General features: G+C 37.3%; 1 protein-coding gene across 6 annotated transcripts in view; it reads right to left on the bottom strand.

The window, feature by feature from the left end:
* The window catches only part of BBOF1 (basal body orientation factor 1), a 48,919-nt gene that overhangs the window by 32,530 nt on the left and 1,263 nt on the right, over nucleotides 1-15,126 (bottom strand). For 4 of the 6 annotated variants that reach the window (XM_086709289.1, XM_086709287.1, XM_086709288.1 and 1 more), the window contains exons 2-4: nucleotides 11,934-12,162; nucleotides 5,479-5,544; nucleotides 3,955-4,098 (exon numbers count right to left, since the gene is read on the bottom strand). In XM_086709289.1, the coding sequence (XP_086565415.1) occupies nucleotides 3,955-4,098; nucleotides 5,479-5,544; nucleotides 11,934-12,162 (439 nt within the window). The remainder of the gene's footprint in view (nucleotides 1-3,954; nucleotides 4,099-5,478; nucleotides 5,545-11,933; nucleotides 12,163-15,126) is intronic. The other 2 variants (XM_086709290.1, XM_086709291.1) reach the window with 2 other exon arrangements.

The following is a 15,126-nucleotide window of genomic DNA, read 5'->3' on the forward strand; positions in this document are numbered from 1 at the left end:
AGACTTCAGGGATGAGTAAATATCCAGTTTGGATGAATTAAAGGGGGTGTGCATGAGGAAGTAAAAGGAGAAAATAATGTTTCAAAATAGGTGTTGGGTCTTGACTTTCACATCAAGGCATCTGGGCAATACTGGGTTTACAAAAGAGAAATACTAAAGAAGATTCTTCAGGGAGTTAATCAGAACATTTCCGTATTGGTACATACTTTGGACTGTGGTGATGTGGTGGTTTTAAAATACATCCACAACTTCTTTGATGGTCCTCCCTTCAAATGATGGAACCTAATTCTCCATCCTTAGAATGTGGGCCAGAGTTAGGGATTCACTCCTAACTAATAGAATATGACAGAAGTAATGCTGTACAATTTCCAAGCCTAAGTCAAGAAAGGGATAGCTTCTGTCTGGCTTTCTTTGGGATTATTCACTTTGGGTAAAGTCATTGAAAGGCCCATGTGGGAAGATGCTGAGGCCTCCCAGTAATTACTAGTCCCAACTTGACAGTATGTTAGTTGGCACTCGGAAACAGATCCTGAAGCTCTAATCAAGCCTCCAGATGACTGCAGCCCTGGCTGATACCTAGACTGTAACTTCATGGAAGAGCCTGAGCCAGAATTTCCCAGTTAACCTGCTCCCAAATTCTTTTTTTTTTTTTTTTTTTAAGTAGGCTCCACACCCAACGTGTGGCTTGAACTCATGACCCTGAAATCAAGAGTCACATGCTCTATGGAGCCAGCCAGGTGCCCCAAACTGCTCCCAAATTCTTGACCCATGGGAATTATGTTTTTAACAAATGTTTAGTGTAGTTTTAAGCTGCTAGATTTGAGGGTAATTTTTCTTCAATAATAGGTAACTAATGCAGGTGAAGAAATAGAGAGGGCACGACTAGAAGTACTGGGCAGGGATTCAGATCAACAGGGTTCTGCTACCAGCTCTACAAGTTACCAGGAAAGTCACTTAACATCTTTGTGTCTCAGTTTTGCTCATCTATAGAATGGCTTAAATTGGCCCTAAAGTTTCTTTCAGCTCTAAGATTCTATGAATTCCATGAAAGGATTTCATTTTAGATGGTTGCCTTATATCACTCACTTAGCAAATTTTATTGGTAAGTACCAGTCTAGCGACTAGTGAGGAGTGACAAAGACATTCACAAGTAGATGATCTGGCTCCTTTTATTCTCCTCAGTTTACAAAACTAATGAACAATACAAACATAAAATAACTAGAGAAGACAGTTATATAACTGCTATTTTAAGGACTTTAATGTGGTTTGTTATTGTTGTTGTTTTTGTTGTGTTTTGTTTTGTTCTGAGAAAGAGAGAAAGAGACCAGGTGGGAGAGGGTCAAAGAGAGACGGAAAGAGAGAAACCCAAGCAGGCTCCTTGCTGTCAGCATGGAGCCCAACGCACGGATCTAAGATCAAATCAGATGCTTAATGGACTGAGCCACCCTGGTTCCCCTTAAGGACTTTAAAGGTCTGGAAACACATAGAAGGAGAGAGTTCCTCAGAAAATACTGCACAGGAGCTTGTATAAAGATGAGCTACTGAAATTAAGAACAATTTTAAAGTAACAGAACGACAGTTGTAAAGCAACAGGCAATCAAGTTCACAAAGTCAGCCAGGCAGGGAGGTTGGGAGATAACTTTGCAATTATGACAGAAAGAGTTAAAACACTTTCCTATACATTCCTCCAATTTAAGAAAGTGTCTTAGACTTTCCCACTTTGCCTAAAATGTGCCAACTCATTCCTTTAATTAGAGCTTTTAAGAGTATTCTATTACGATTTTTAAAGCTATATAATCATAACAAGTAAATATCAACAATTATGATGTTACTCCTCTTACTGGAGACTAGTAGGAATAAATATGCTAAATATTTTACACACATTACTTTATTTAATCGACACAACATCTCTAAGAGGAGACACGTGATATTATAGCCACATTTTACAAATGAAGAATCTGAGACTCAGAGAAGTTAACAGACTATCCAAGGGCCACATAGCTATCAGCTGCAGAGCCAGGACATGAAGTCCCTGATTTCAACCACTACAGTATCTTGTCTGACTTATTCATTTCTCATACACCCTTGCAATTTGGCAGTTAGCTGGGAGGTAAACAGAAATAGGATGCAGGAACTTTGGTTTCCCATCAGACCTTGTTCTTGCTCAATAGGGTTCTGGGGAGCCCAAGGACTGCTTGAGAGACATTGCATGCTTGGAGAATACCATGACCAAGAATGAGAGGCGCCAAAAGGGATGGTGGAAGGGCCTTAAATAATACTAATTTCTATAATCATAATTTTAGCAGTAGTAATACTATCAGCAGAAACAGCAACAGCGGGTAATATTTACCACCCAGTGCTAAGCATTTAAAACAGATGATTTCATTTAGTCTTCACAATGACCCTTTAAAGTTGGTACCATTATTCCCAGCTCCATGGCTTAGATGAAGAAGCTTAACAAGATAATATTCAAGTAGTGAAAACAGTATTTATACTCTAGCAGTCTGACTTTAGAGCACCAACTTTCAACCCCTCCACTATATGAAATATGGTTATCTTAGGCGGTAATGCTACTGCTATTACTAATAACAGCAGCAGTATTTAATTGCACATTGGAGCAGACTCACACCAGGAATGTCGTTAGCATGTGTAAGGTGTTGGTAGCTTGAAATTGGCCATAATAAGAGTATTTATACTAAGGAAACCAGCAAATGCTACAAATCAGGACTTCTGTTTGCAGAGCGCTACATACTAGTGTAAATATAATTGTCCCTTATATGACATAATGCTATTTTAAGCACTGTAACTATATGAACTCATTTAATCCTTACAACAACCCTATGAGCCTGTGATGAACTCTTACTATCCTCATTTTACAGATCAGGAAATCAAGGTATAGAGAGGTTAAGTAACTTGCCCAAAGTCACAAAGCTGATTTCTGCTACTATGCCCAACACTCATCTGTGCCATTTACTACATTATTATTAATGCAATAAAACTATATTCCGAGCTGAGGGAATGGAAAGAGAAAAAGCATAGCGAAGTCAGAGAAACTTTCTGAAAGTACGGTTTTCCTCACCCCACCTACCCCTACCCAGAGAACCTTCTAAAATGTTCTAAAATTATCTCTCATCAGTCTCAACCTAGTTTCCTTTGGGACTTTCTACTTTGTTTTCCCCTACTGTTTTCCAAGAACTGTAGTGTGTTTCTTATTGAAGTGACTCCAAAGGTTTAATTACTGATAAAAGCAGGTGTGTTGGCTGAGATTTGGTGAAGTTACAAAGAAATCAATGCTTAGAAAAGTCTAACCAAGACTTTTTTTGCACCCAGTGCTACACTCATGATGTCTTCTACTTTCTCTCAAATAATCTCTAAAATGCCAAAGGGAGTCCTTTACCATCTCACAGGAGTAAATGTCTATGAAGGCTTTTGCACACATAAGTATAGTATTGTGAGCAGCACCTGGCTGGCTCAGTCAGTAGAGCATAGGACTCTCAATCTCAGAGTTGTGAGTTCAAACCTCATGTTGGGCAAGGAGCCTACTTAAAAAGACCAACAACAACAACAAAAAAAAGCGTAGTATTGTGACATTCACTTTATTGTGGCACTCTGGAACCAAACCTGCAGTATCTCTGAATTATGCTTGTAGTTAATCCTAATCTCCTTTTTTTAAAGTATTTATTTATTTATTTATTTATTTATTTATTTATTTATTTATTTATTTATTTTAAGAGAGAGAAAGCACGAGGAAGGGACAGAGAGGAGACAGAGAGAGAGAAAGAGAAAGAATCCCAAGCAGGCCCCTCACTGCTAGCACAGAGCCCCATGTGGGGCTTGAACCCACAAAGTCGTGAGATCATGACCTGAGCCAAAACCAAAAGTCAGATGCTTGAGCGACTAAGCCACCCAGGTGCCCCTCTAATCTCCTATGTTTAAAGAAAGAAAGAAACTTACGTCATCTAATTCTTTCTCCACTTGGATTTTTCTCTTCTGGAATTGTTTTATTGTTTTCAGCTCTGTCTGAATCATGCCAATTTCTTTGGCTTTTTGCTGGAACTCTCCCTCCAGCTCATTTATTTGCACAATATACTTTTGTTCCTATATGCAAAAAAACAAAAAACAAAAACAAAACAAAACAAAAAACCCAAACAGTTAAATGAATTAGGAAAAAGAACAGAAGTCCCACAAAGTTGTGTTCCCTTGAAACCTTAGGCCATTTGTCTATCTTCTTTGAAGAAATGTTCCCTTTTTGTTTTTGCATAAAGTTTTACTTTTTGTCAGAAGATACCAAGTGCCTTGAATAAAAAAAAAACTTCTAGAATGAGCTGATCTTATCTAGAAAATGCAGGTTAATTATTAAAAAGAGGTTTGAGAAGACTAAACAAATCTTTAATTTGTAAGAAAGAGAAGTAACAGCCCTAACCGTAAATTAAAATTAGTAAGCTAAGAGATAAAGGAAGGGCCAGTATCTCTAATAAATCAAGAGAGAAGGAGAAGGTGGGGAAAACAAAGAGGAAGGAAGAGGGAGGAGGAAAAGGAAGTGGAGGAGTAGAAAGGAAAGAGAAGGAGAGAAGAGAAAAAAAGAGGAAGAGGAAAAAAGGGCCAATAACAATTTAAAAAATGAATGAGTTGTCAAAAAGAAATGCAAATGACCCTCAAACATGAAAAAATGCTCAACCTATCTCAAAATAAGAGAAATGCAAATTGAAATACACTGGAATACCCTTTTTCACCTATCATGTTGACAAAAATCAGTTTTGACAATATACTCTGGTATATTGTGAAGACATGGATAGTTCGATTTCTCAGAATATAACATGCTTGATTTGACTTTGGAGCCACATAAATATTTTACATAATTATGTAATTACAGAACTTTAAAATTACATAATTTTATATAATTCCATAATTTTAAAAAGCAACTCCCCAAAATCAAAAACAAAATGTGTTCTTGAGTTGGTGGCATAATCACACAGAAAGAAATTATTTCAAATGGTAATGTAATTTGATCATAGATCCCTATTGGTATATATCCAGAGGGGAAAAGTGCCCCCTAAAATCTTAAACTGTTTCCACTAATCTATGTTGGTGTTAGTTATTCTGTGACTGTTGATGTACTGAGGTTTGAAGCAATAACTCAATCATACCTGATATTAAGAACCAGAATTTCTGGTGAGAGAGAAAGGAGACTGGATCAAGTAAAAACCCTGTACTCCTGCATCTGAATTTATATTTCCTACCTCCATCCACTGAAAAGCCATTGAAAGGACAAACTCAGGAGCACCACGACTACCAGATCATTTTCTACAAAAACAGTTTTGCTATTTTTGAGCTTCTGCACAATCAAGTGTGTGAGCTTTAAGGTCACTGAGGCTGCTCTTAGGACCTATTCACTTACTCATATTGTGTCTTAAATATCTGAGCTTGCCAGAAACCTGACCACCCAGTAAGTAACAGTAGTAGTACCTAGACACTCACCAATTTCTCATTCTCCTCTTTGGCTTTTTCCTTTGTTTCATTCAATTGCTGTTTTAGTTTTTCAATCTGTAGAAGTTGGAAATACCATCAGGAAGGTAAAAAACATTGCTCTGTGTCTTATCTTTATTAAGTAGCCTAGTTTTCACATGATATTAAAACCAATAGGGTTGGAGAGGTAGAGTATGGTAGAAAGAAGAGAAAAGGGGGCATAATTCCATGCCCTTAACCTGCTATTGCCAGTTTCTAAAACCTGGCTATCATCAGAATTGCCTGGGTAACTATTTTTTTTTTTCTTGTGGTAAAAACCACATTATATTTACCATCTGAACCATTTTTAAGTATATAGTTCGGCAGTGTTGAGTATATTCACATTGTTGTGCAACAGATCTCTAGAACTTTTTCATCTTGCAAAACTGGAACTCTATATCATAAAACACTACTTTCTTCTCCTACCTACCCCCCTCCCCAATGCTTTTGACTTTTGACTGCTTCAGATAATTTGTATGAGTAGAATCATAGTTTGTTCTCTTGTGACTGGCTTATTTCACTTAGCATAATGCCCTTGAAGTTCATCCATGTTGTAGCATGTGACGGGACTTTCTTCTTTTTAAAAAAATTTTTTTTAAATGAGGGTTTTCTTTTTTTTTAAGTCTGCATATTATTGTATTGTATGTATATATCCATTTTCTTTATCCGTTCATCTGTCAATGGACATTTGGGTTGCTTCCACCTCTTGACTGTGAATAATATTTCAATGAAGGGGGTGCACAAATATCTTTTCAAGCTCTTGCTTTAAATTCTTTTCGAAATACACCCAAAAGCGGATTTCTGGATCATGTGGTAATTCTAGTTTTAATTATTTGAGGAACCTACATACTGTTTTCCATCATGGCTACACCATTTTACATTCATTCCCACCAACAATGCACAAGGCTCCAATTTCTCTGCATCTTTCCCAAGGCTTGTTATTTCCTATTTTTCTGATCATAGCCATCTTAATAGGGGTGAGGTAATATCTCACTGTAGTTTTTATTTGTATTTCTCTTATCAGGGTAACTTTTGGAAAAAAGTTTCAAGAGTACAAAGAGTTCTCATATAGTTTTCACCCAATTTTTCCGATTTGCTTTCCCACTCTATGTATGTATAGATTGATCTATCTAAAATATGTAGAGATGATATACATTTTTTTTTTTCTGGACGATGAGAGAGGAGGTTTAAGATATCATGCCTCTTTACCCCTAAATACTTCAGAATGTATTTCCATTCTTTTATTTATTTATTTATTTATTTATTTATTTATTTATTTATTGGGTGGGGGGGAGGGGCATAGGGGGAGGAAGAGAGAGAACCTTAAGCAGGCTCCACACAGGGCAGATCAGATCGTGACCTGAGCTGAAATCAAGAGTCAGACACTTAACCAACTGAGCCACACATTTGCCCCAAAATTCTTTTAGAAGCACAGTAATCAAAATCAGAAAATTTAACATTGATATGCTATTATTTCATCTATAGTCCATATTGAAATTTTGCCAATTGTCCCAGTAGTGTCCTTTATTGCAACTTTTTTTTTTTTTTTTTGGTCCAGGATATAATCCTTGATTATGCATTACATTTAGTTGCCATGTGTACTAGTCTCCTTTAATCTGGAACAGTTTCTCAGTCTTTGTCTTTTATGGCATCAACAGTTTTCAAGAATACCAGCTAGAGTTGGGGCTATCTGATGTTTCCCCATGAGCAGATTCAGGTTATGCATTTTTGGCAGGCATACACTGTCTAAGTGATGATGTATTCTTTTCAGTGCATTATATCATAAGGTAACTGATGTTTTCATCAATTGGTTAAGATTGTGTCTGCTAGGTTTTTCCTTTAAAATTTTTACAAAGTTACAACTTTTCCTTTTGTGATTAAGTAATTTTCAAATTAAGGAAAGATATTTTGAGACTATTAAAAAGTTACAATTTTCCTTTTCTAATTAAGTTAATTTACAAATTTAGGACAGATATTTTGAGACTATGCAAATATCCTTCTGCTCATCAAACTTTCACCACTAGTTTTAGCATCCACTGATGATTTTTGATGGGATCAATTAACCCCATGGCACCAAATAGTGCCTTTTTCAATTCCACCATTCTTTGGAAATTTAGTGATTTTCTATATTCTACTGTATGGACATATTTTATTCAATGGATTATGTTTTACTGTCATTGTTTATTTTGATTGTCTCAGATTTGGCAGTGGGAGCCCCTTCAAACTAGTACCCGTGTCCTTTAATTTTTTTTTTCTTACAATTTTATTTTTAAGTAATCTCTACACCCAATTTTGGGCTTGAACTCACAACCCCAAGATCAAAAGTCACATGCTCCACTGACTGAGCCAGCCAGGTACCCACCCTTTATTTTACTTACTTTATTGCACAAATATTCCAGGCTCATCTTTTACTTTCCCTGCTTGCCTTGGAATCAATCATTTGTCCAAAGATTCTAGTATGTTTTAGTAGGAAACCTGAGTAGCTTATTTTTTTTTTAAGTTTATTTATTTATTTTGAGACAGAGAGAGAGGGAGAGAGATCAAGAGAATCCCAAACAGACTCTGCACTGTCAGTGCAAAGCCCAACGCGGGGCTCAAAATCATGAACTGTGAGATCATGACCTGAACCAAAAACAAGAGTTGGACGCTCAACCAACTGAGCCACCCTGGTGCCCCCTGAGTAGCTTTTTAAACTAAAAACCCCTTGACATGGTTATAGAATCAGAGGATACGTAAGTGAAATATTGTAATTAGACTAGCTTAAGGGAAACCTAAAAATTCTGAAAGATAAATTGAGACAGTCCTAAATTATATAGGACAGGTGTGAAATATAATGAGATTTATTTTGTGATTGAACAAACCTTTAAATACAAAAACACACTCTTAAGGAAAATCTCCTAATTTTGTTCAAGATATGTTTCCAAAAAACATTTCATTTCTTTTTTGTTGTTGTTGTTTATTTGAGAGACAGAGAGTGAACGGGACAAACAGAGAGAGAGGGAGAGAGAATCCCAAGCAGGCTCCACACTCAGCACAGAGCCTGATGTGGGGCTTGATCCCACAATCTCAATATCACGACCTGAGTCCACATTAAGAGTTGGTCGTTCAGGGGCACCTGGCTGGCTCAGTCGGTTAAGCATCCGACTTCAGCTCAGGTCATGATCTCACAGTTCGTGAGTTCGAGCCCCCCGTTGGGCTCTGTGCTGACAGCTCGGAGCCTGGAGCCTGCTTCGGATTCTGTGTCTCCCTCTCTCTCTGCTCCTCCCCCGCTCATGCTCTGTCTGTCTCTCCTTCAAAAATAAATAAAAACACTAAAAAAAAAAAAAAAAAGAGTTGGTCGTTCAACTGACTGAGCCACCCAGACACCCCTCATTTCTATTATTTCTATAATTAACATGAAATAAGATTATAGACAGTTTATATAAAGCTTAATGACACATTTCTAGGATATGGCAGAATGAGTAACAAAACTATAGGAGAGCTACTTAACTAGGATATATTGAATCTACTATACTTCTTCCTCCCAAGGTAGTCTCTTTGGTTTCAGTAGTCAACCATAATTGTGAGAAAATTATGTTATTTGCTATAGCCAGATGCTAACCTCTGATACACAAAGGCAGATGAAAATCAGGAAATATAAATGATACTCACAAATCAGTATCAGTTAGCTAATGCAGGCCACAAAGCGTCTATGTAATGAATTTGGAAAATTATTTGACCTAAAAACTTATTTTAGAATAATACTTTATAGAAGACAATTTTAATACCTACTAATGAAAGTAATTTTAAAAATGGAAGTTGCCTATGAAAGAAGGTAAAAAAAATGACAGTAATGCATAAAAAATTAATATATAAAATCAAGACAAATGTTCAGTAGTCTTTCTGTAATGGCTTTCACTATCATCTTGAACTTAGTTTTGATTGTTATTAATTTTTTCAAAGTATCAGTATAGTCACAAGCCATTCATTCATGCATGCAAAAATATTTTAATGAATGCCTACTATTTGCTAGGCCTACACTACATGCTGGAGATGTAGCATTGAGGAAGAAAAAAAGCCCCCAAATTCTTTACTTCTGTGAGGTTTCATTCTAATCAGAAAAAGAGACAATAAACAAATATATAATTATCATACATATAATATGACAGAAGATAGTAAATATTACAGAGAAAAAACAAGGGAGGTTGTTTTTAACTTTAAGGAGAGTAGTGAGGAAAGGTGTCACTGCAAAGGTGGTATTTGAAAAAGCTATGAAATGAGGCATGAATTTGTATGTCATCCTTATGCTGGAGCCAAGTTTTGCATCACACCAGCATTAATTCCAATGTGTACTGAAGCAAATGCATAAACAATTAAGAATGAGTGAAGGATCATATAAAAGATGCTCAAATGACTAATAATCAGGAAAATATAAATTAAAACAAGATATCAATTTACACCTGTAAAACTGAACAAAAACTAAGTAACATATCAAGTTTTGACAAAAACGTGGTCAAACAGGACCTCACTCTAATACATCACTTGTGACGGCATAAATTGGTATAACCCCTTTGGAGCTCAATTTAAACTCCTGTGAAGCTGAAACAATGCATAACCTCATAATGTAGTAATTTAACTTCTAAGTGTCTACTCTAGAGAAACTCTCCATCATGGACACAAGCAGACATCCACAAGAATATTCACTGAAAGTCTATTTGTAATAATGAAAAAATGGGAGTCTGACTCACAGTGGGTACGGATAAATAAGTTTTGGTTTATTTATTTGCTGGAATATTACAAAGCAGATAAGAATTAAAGAAAAAATAAAGCATGCTCATTATAAATTTTCATTCTTTTATTTTTTACTTTTTTAATGTTTATTTTTGAGAAAGAGAAAGACAGAGCCTGAGTAGGGGAGGGGCAGAGAGAGGAGACAGAGAATACGAAGCAGGCTAAAGGCTTTGAACTGTCAGTACAGAGCCTGACAAGAAGCTTGAACTCACAAACCATGAGATCACGACCCCAGCTGAAGTCAGGTGCTTAAGTGACTGAGCCACCCAGGTGCCCCAATATAAATTTTTACAAAATAAACTGAATCAGGTGATTTTAATGAATATACCACAAAAACATGATGTTGAGTAAAAAAAAAAATATGTTGAGAATGCATGATCAATAGTTAAAGTACAAAACCATACATGGGAATGAGCACACCATCCTCAGCATGGTAGAGATTCCCTTAGGTCTCCATGGGGCTCATAGAGGCAAATGGGAAAGAGAAGAATTTGGAATTACACCTAAATTCCACTTTAACACCTACTAGCTGTGTGACTTTGGGCAAGTTACCTTTCTGAGAGTCAATTTGTAAAACGAGAATGACAATATTGTAGCTACATGCAGTTGTTAAAAGTCCTTAATGAGATAAAAGAGGTAAACTTCCTAGCATAGTGCCTGGCATAAAATAGGGGCTCCAAAATATTGGTTCCCTTCCCTTTTGCTTCCAGATCTAAAATAGTAGCTTTACCCTCAACACTTAGAGTACAGAAAGATAAATTCAAGATTCAACTGGCTAAAAAAAGGAGATTCAACTTGCTGGGTTCATAATCATGTGATCACGGATTAAAGGTGAATTCCTCTACAAATCATTAAAAGTATTTATCAATATCAAAAACACATAGGTCATATGTTCTTCTTCTTAAAATAAAATGGATCTTAATGTTCCCTTATGACCATCAATCTTTGTTTCAGACAAGAAAACAACAGGACAAGGGCTGAAAATAACAGCCAATTCTAATAGTAAAGTCATTTTGAAATAGCATCCTGAAATAAGTCAGGCAGAGAAAGACAGATACCATATGTTTTCACTCATATGTGGATTCTGAGAAACTTAACAGAAGACCCTGGGGGAGGGGAAGGGAGAAAAAAAATGTTACAGAGAGGAAAGGAGGCAAACCATAAGAGACTCTTAAATACTGAGAACAAACTGAGGGTTGATGGGGGGTGGGGGAGAGGGGAAAGTGGGTGATGGGCATTGAGGAGGGCACCTGTTGGGATGAGCACCGGGTGTTGTATGGAAACCAATTTGACAATAAATTATATATTTAAAAAATGTGATTTAGGGGCGCCTGGGTGGCTCAGTCAGTTAAGTGGCCGACTTCGGCTCAGGTCATGATCTCACAGTCCATGAGTTCGAGCCCCGCATCGGGCTCTGTGCTGATAGCTCAGAGCCTGGAGGCCGCTTCTGTTTCTGTGTCTCCCTCTCTCTCTGCCCCTCCCCCATTCACACTTTGTCTCTGCCTTTCAAAAATGAATAAATGTTAAAATTTTTTTTTAATTAAAAAAATGTGATTTAAATAAATAAATAAAGTAAAAAAAAAAAAAAAGAACTAGCATCCTGCTTCAAGTATAATAGAGGTAGTTATTGAGGCTCAGGAGGATTTCTACCTACATACCATATTATCTTTCTCCTGATCCTGCTTCTTCAGGTAACTTAATACAGACATTGTGTCTTTCTCCATTTTATACTGCTGTTTCTTTAACTCCTCATTACTTTTTGCCAGTCTCCGTGAAGTATCACGATACTCAATCCTCGAGAGTTCTGTGACTTCCAGCCTGGCCTCCCAGAGGGAGGCACTGGCCTTGGCTCTGTCCACTGCAGATTCATCAGCTTTTATTATCTTCCTGCGTGGGAAGAGGACATTGAGAGCATATAACAGTTACTCTATTAGAATTATACCTTTCTCTTTATTACTTTTTGTTTTGCTTGGCATTGCCTGGCACATATAAGCAAATATTGTTGGATAAATGAGTTAATAGGAAATACACATTTGCTTGATAAGGGAGTTAATTGGGTGACTCTTCTTGGAAGAGGGGAGCTTTGGAGCATAACTCTGAGAGACTGAAAAAACAAAGAAGAAAGACATGGTAAGTCAAATTCATTTCATAAATCTTCCATATCTTTTCATTTACTTAAAAAAAATTTTTTTAAGTTTATTTATTTATTTTAAGAGAGACAGAGACAGTGTGAGTGGGGGAGGAGCAGAGAGAGGGTGGGAGAACTCATGAACTGTGAGATCTTGACCTGAGCCAAAACCAAGAATCAGTTGCTTAACTGACTGAACCACCCAGGTGCCCCTTACTCCTTTTTCTCATATTTGAACGGTCTTTTCTATTCCTACTCACCCAGTTTTAGACCTTGATTCTTGTACTGCAAATCCATTACCTTAGTTCCCCTTCTTTATGATGATACACGCATAGTGTAACTATAACTCTAAGTCCCTTGTTCTGTAATCTTCCACCCACCCCAAACCTAGTTTTGGTTGAGTTGTAGGTTGTTTTTTGGGGGGATTTTCTGGCTGGGCCTTTGACAAAAGATCAAGTCACTTGAACAAGTATGTTAAATACTTTTATCAGCTGGTGTCACATGCACCAGGCTTCAAGGATGGTTGAGAAACAAACCATAATCGTTATACAGAGGTAAAGAGGGAATTAAAAAATAATAATAATAAAGTATGGCTTCAAGATTAAGGTGATTAATCTATGCCTTCAAAGATTAAAGGAGAGTTTTCAAAGCAAAGATTTGTTGTACAAGGAATAACAAAACAATATTCCTTATATATAGTAGGCACTGGATATATAAATATTCAGATAATAAGTAAGACTTCACCTGGGGGCGCCTGGGTGGCTTGGTCAGTTAAGCATCAGACTCCTGATTTCAGCTCAGATCATGATCTCAAGGTTCATGGTTTCAAGCCCTGCATTGGGTGCTGCTCTGACCAAGTGCAGAGCCTGCTTGAGATTCTCTCTCTCACCCCCTCTTTACCCTTCCCCCACTTGTGTGTGTGCTCACACGTGCTCTCTCAAGATAAACTTAAAAAAAAAAAGACTTCAGTATTTGAACTCTAAATATTTTCATATATAGGTATATGTGGACCTTTCTATACTATCACCCTCCATCCCCAACCCCCTACTCCTGGTTCTCCATTCTTTTCCAGTCCCACTGTTCTCTCCAAATTAAGGCCAGCCCCACCTCCAACTCCCTAGCTTGTTATAGCTTTGACCTCCCTTTCCAACATGATTTAGGCAGTAGGGATAGATTGCCTTGCTATAATCATCCAGTTGCTTCCTGAAGGTTATCAGGTCTAAGCTGCACAGAACAGTTGATGCAGATAGGATTTCTCATAAGAGAATCACTAATACTGACTGTAAAAACAAAGCAGTATTTCTCAAATTGAGTCATGGAAAAATCCAAGGAATAAGAGGTCTGTTACTCTCAATATTTCTCATTGCTGAAAGATGTACTGTAGATGCATGGTCAAAAATAGAAAACATATGCTAGTGAGTTCCAAGAATTTGAGAATGCGATAAGCCCTTGGCATTTTTATTTATTAAAAATCTTTTTTGTAATGTTTATTTTATTTTTGAGCGAGAGAGACAGAGCGCAAGAGGGGGAGAGGCATAGAGAGAGGCAGACACAGACTCTGAAGCAGGCTCCAGCCTCTGAGCTGTCAGCAAACAGCCCAATGCAGGGCTTGAACTCACAGACTGCAAGATCATGACCTGAGTGGAAGTTGGACGCTTAACCAACTGAACCACCCAGGCGTCCCTATTTTTTTTTTAATTTTTAAATTTTGTTTGAGAGAGAGCACGCGTGCATGTGAGCAGGGGAGAGGGGCAGAGGGACAGAATCTTAAGCAGGCTTGATGCTCAGCACGGAGCCCGACATGGGGCTGGATCCTATGACCCTGGGATCATGACCTGAGCCGAAATCAAAAGTTGACTCTCAACCAACTGAGCCACCCAGGCGTCCCATCCCTTGGCACTTTTAAAATGTACTAGACTGTGCAATTATGTAAAAAAGAAAAAAATAACACTGCAGAAGAATACTTATATTAATACATGGAGTGGGGGAGCTACAAGTAAATAGGTACTGTGGGCTATCATTTTATAAAGAAGAAAAAGAATATCCCAAAGGATATTAGTGGTTATCTTCGGATACTGGGGTTACAAGTGATTTTTGTTTTCCGCCTTGACTACCCACATTTCCTAAACTTTCTGTACTGAGTACACATAAACTTTACAAGTTTGGGGGATTCCCTGATGGTCCCATACATAGTGATGCTAGACACCATGTATGATTCCAATGAACCAGTAGAGTCACTCAACAGATCTAGTGGCAATCCAGCAGCAACTCCAAGCCTGCTAGAGCAATACCTACTTCAGGCATTCTGATCAGTTTGGGGAAATCTGAACAATTACCCTATTTGGTCAAATCTTTTAGGTTTTCCTTTGAACCAAAAGGAATCCTTCAAAAGCCCCAAGGAACTACTTCAATCACTCAGAGATTCTCTAGATGTTCAAGATATTCTCAACAACAAAGCAGAGATCTCTCAGGCTAGGGGCAAGACAAAACACAAAAAACAAAAACACACACAAAACAAACCCAGAGCATAGCTCCCATGGAAAAAAGGAAAGATTCAAGTTGCAGTATACACAGGCAGACACCTTAATTTTTTTTATTTAACAAATAATAAGCATCCACTATGTTTTAGACTTTTTGCTAGGAGCTGGAGATATGGGAATAATGCTAAGTGCCCATTCTAGAGAAGCTTATAGTCTTTCATTTTTCATTTCATTTATTTATTT

The sequence above is a fragment of the Puma concolor genome, chromosome B3, assembly GCF_028749965.1.
Source record: "Puma concolor isolate L17-30 chromosome B3, mPumCon1.1.hap2, whole genome shotgun sequence".
Taxonomy (NCBI): Eukaryota; Metazoa; Chordata; class Mammalia; order Carnivora; family Felidae; genus Puma; species Puma concolor.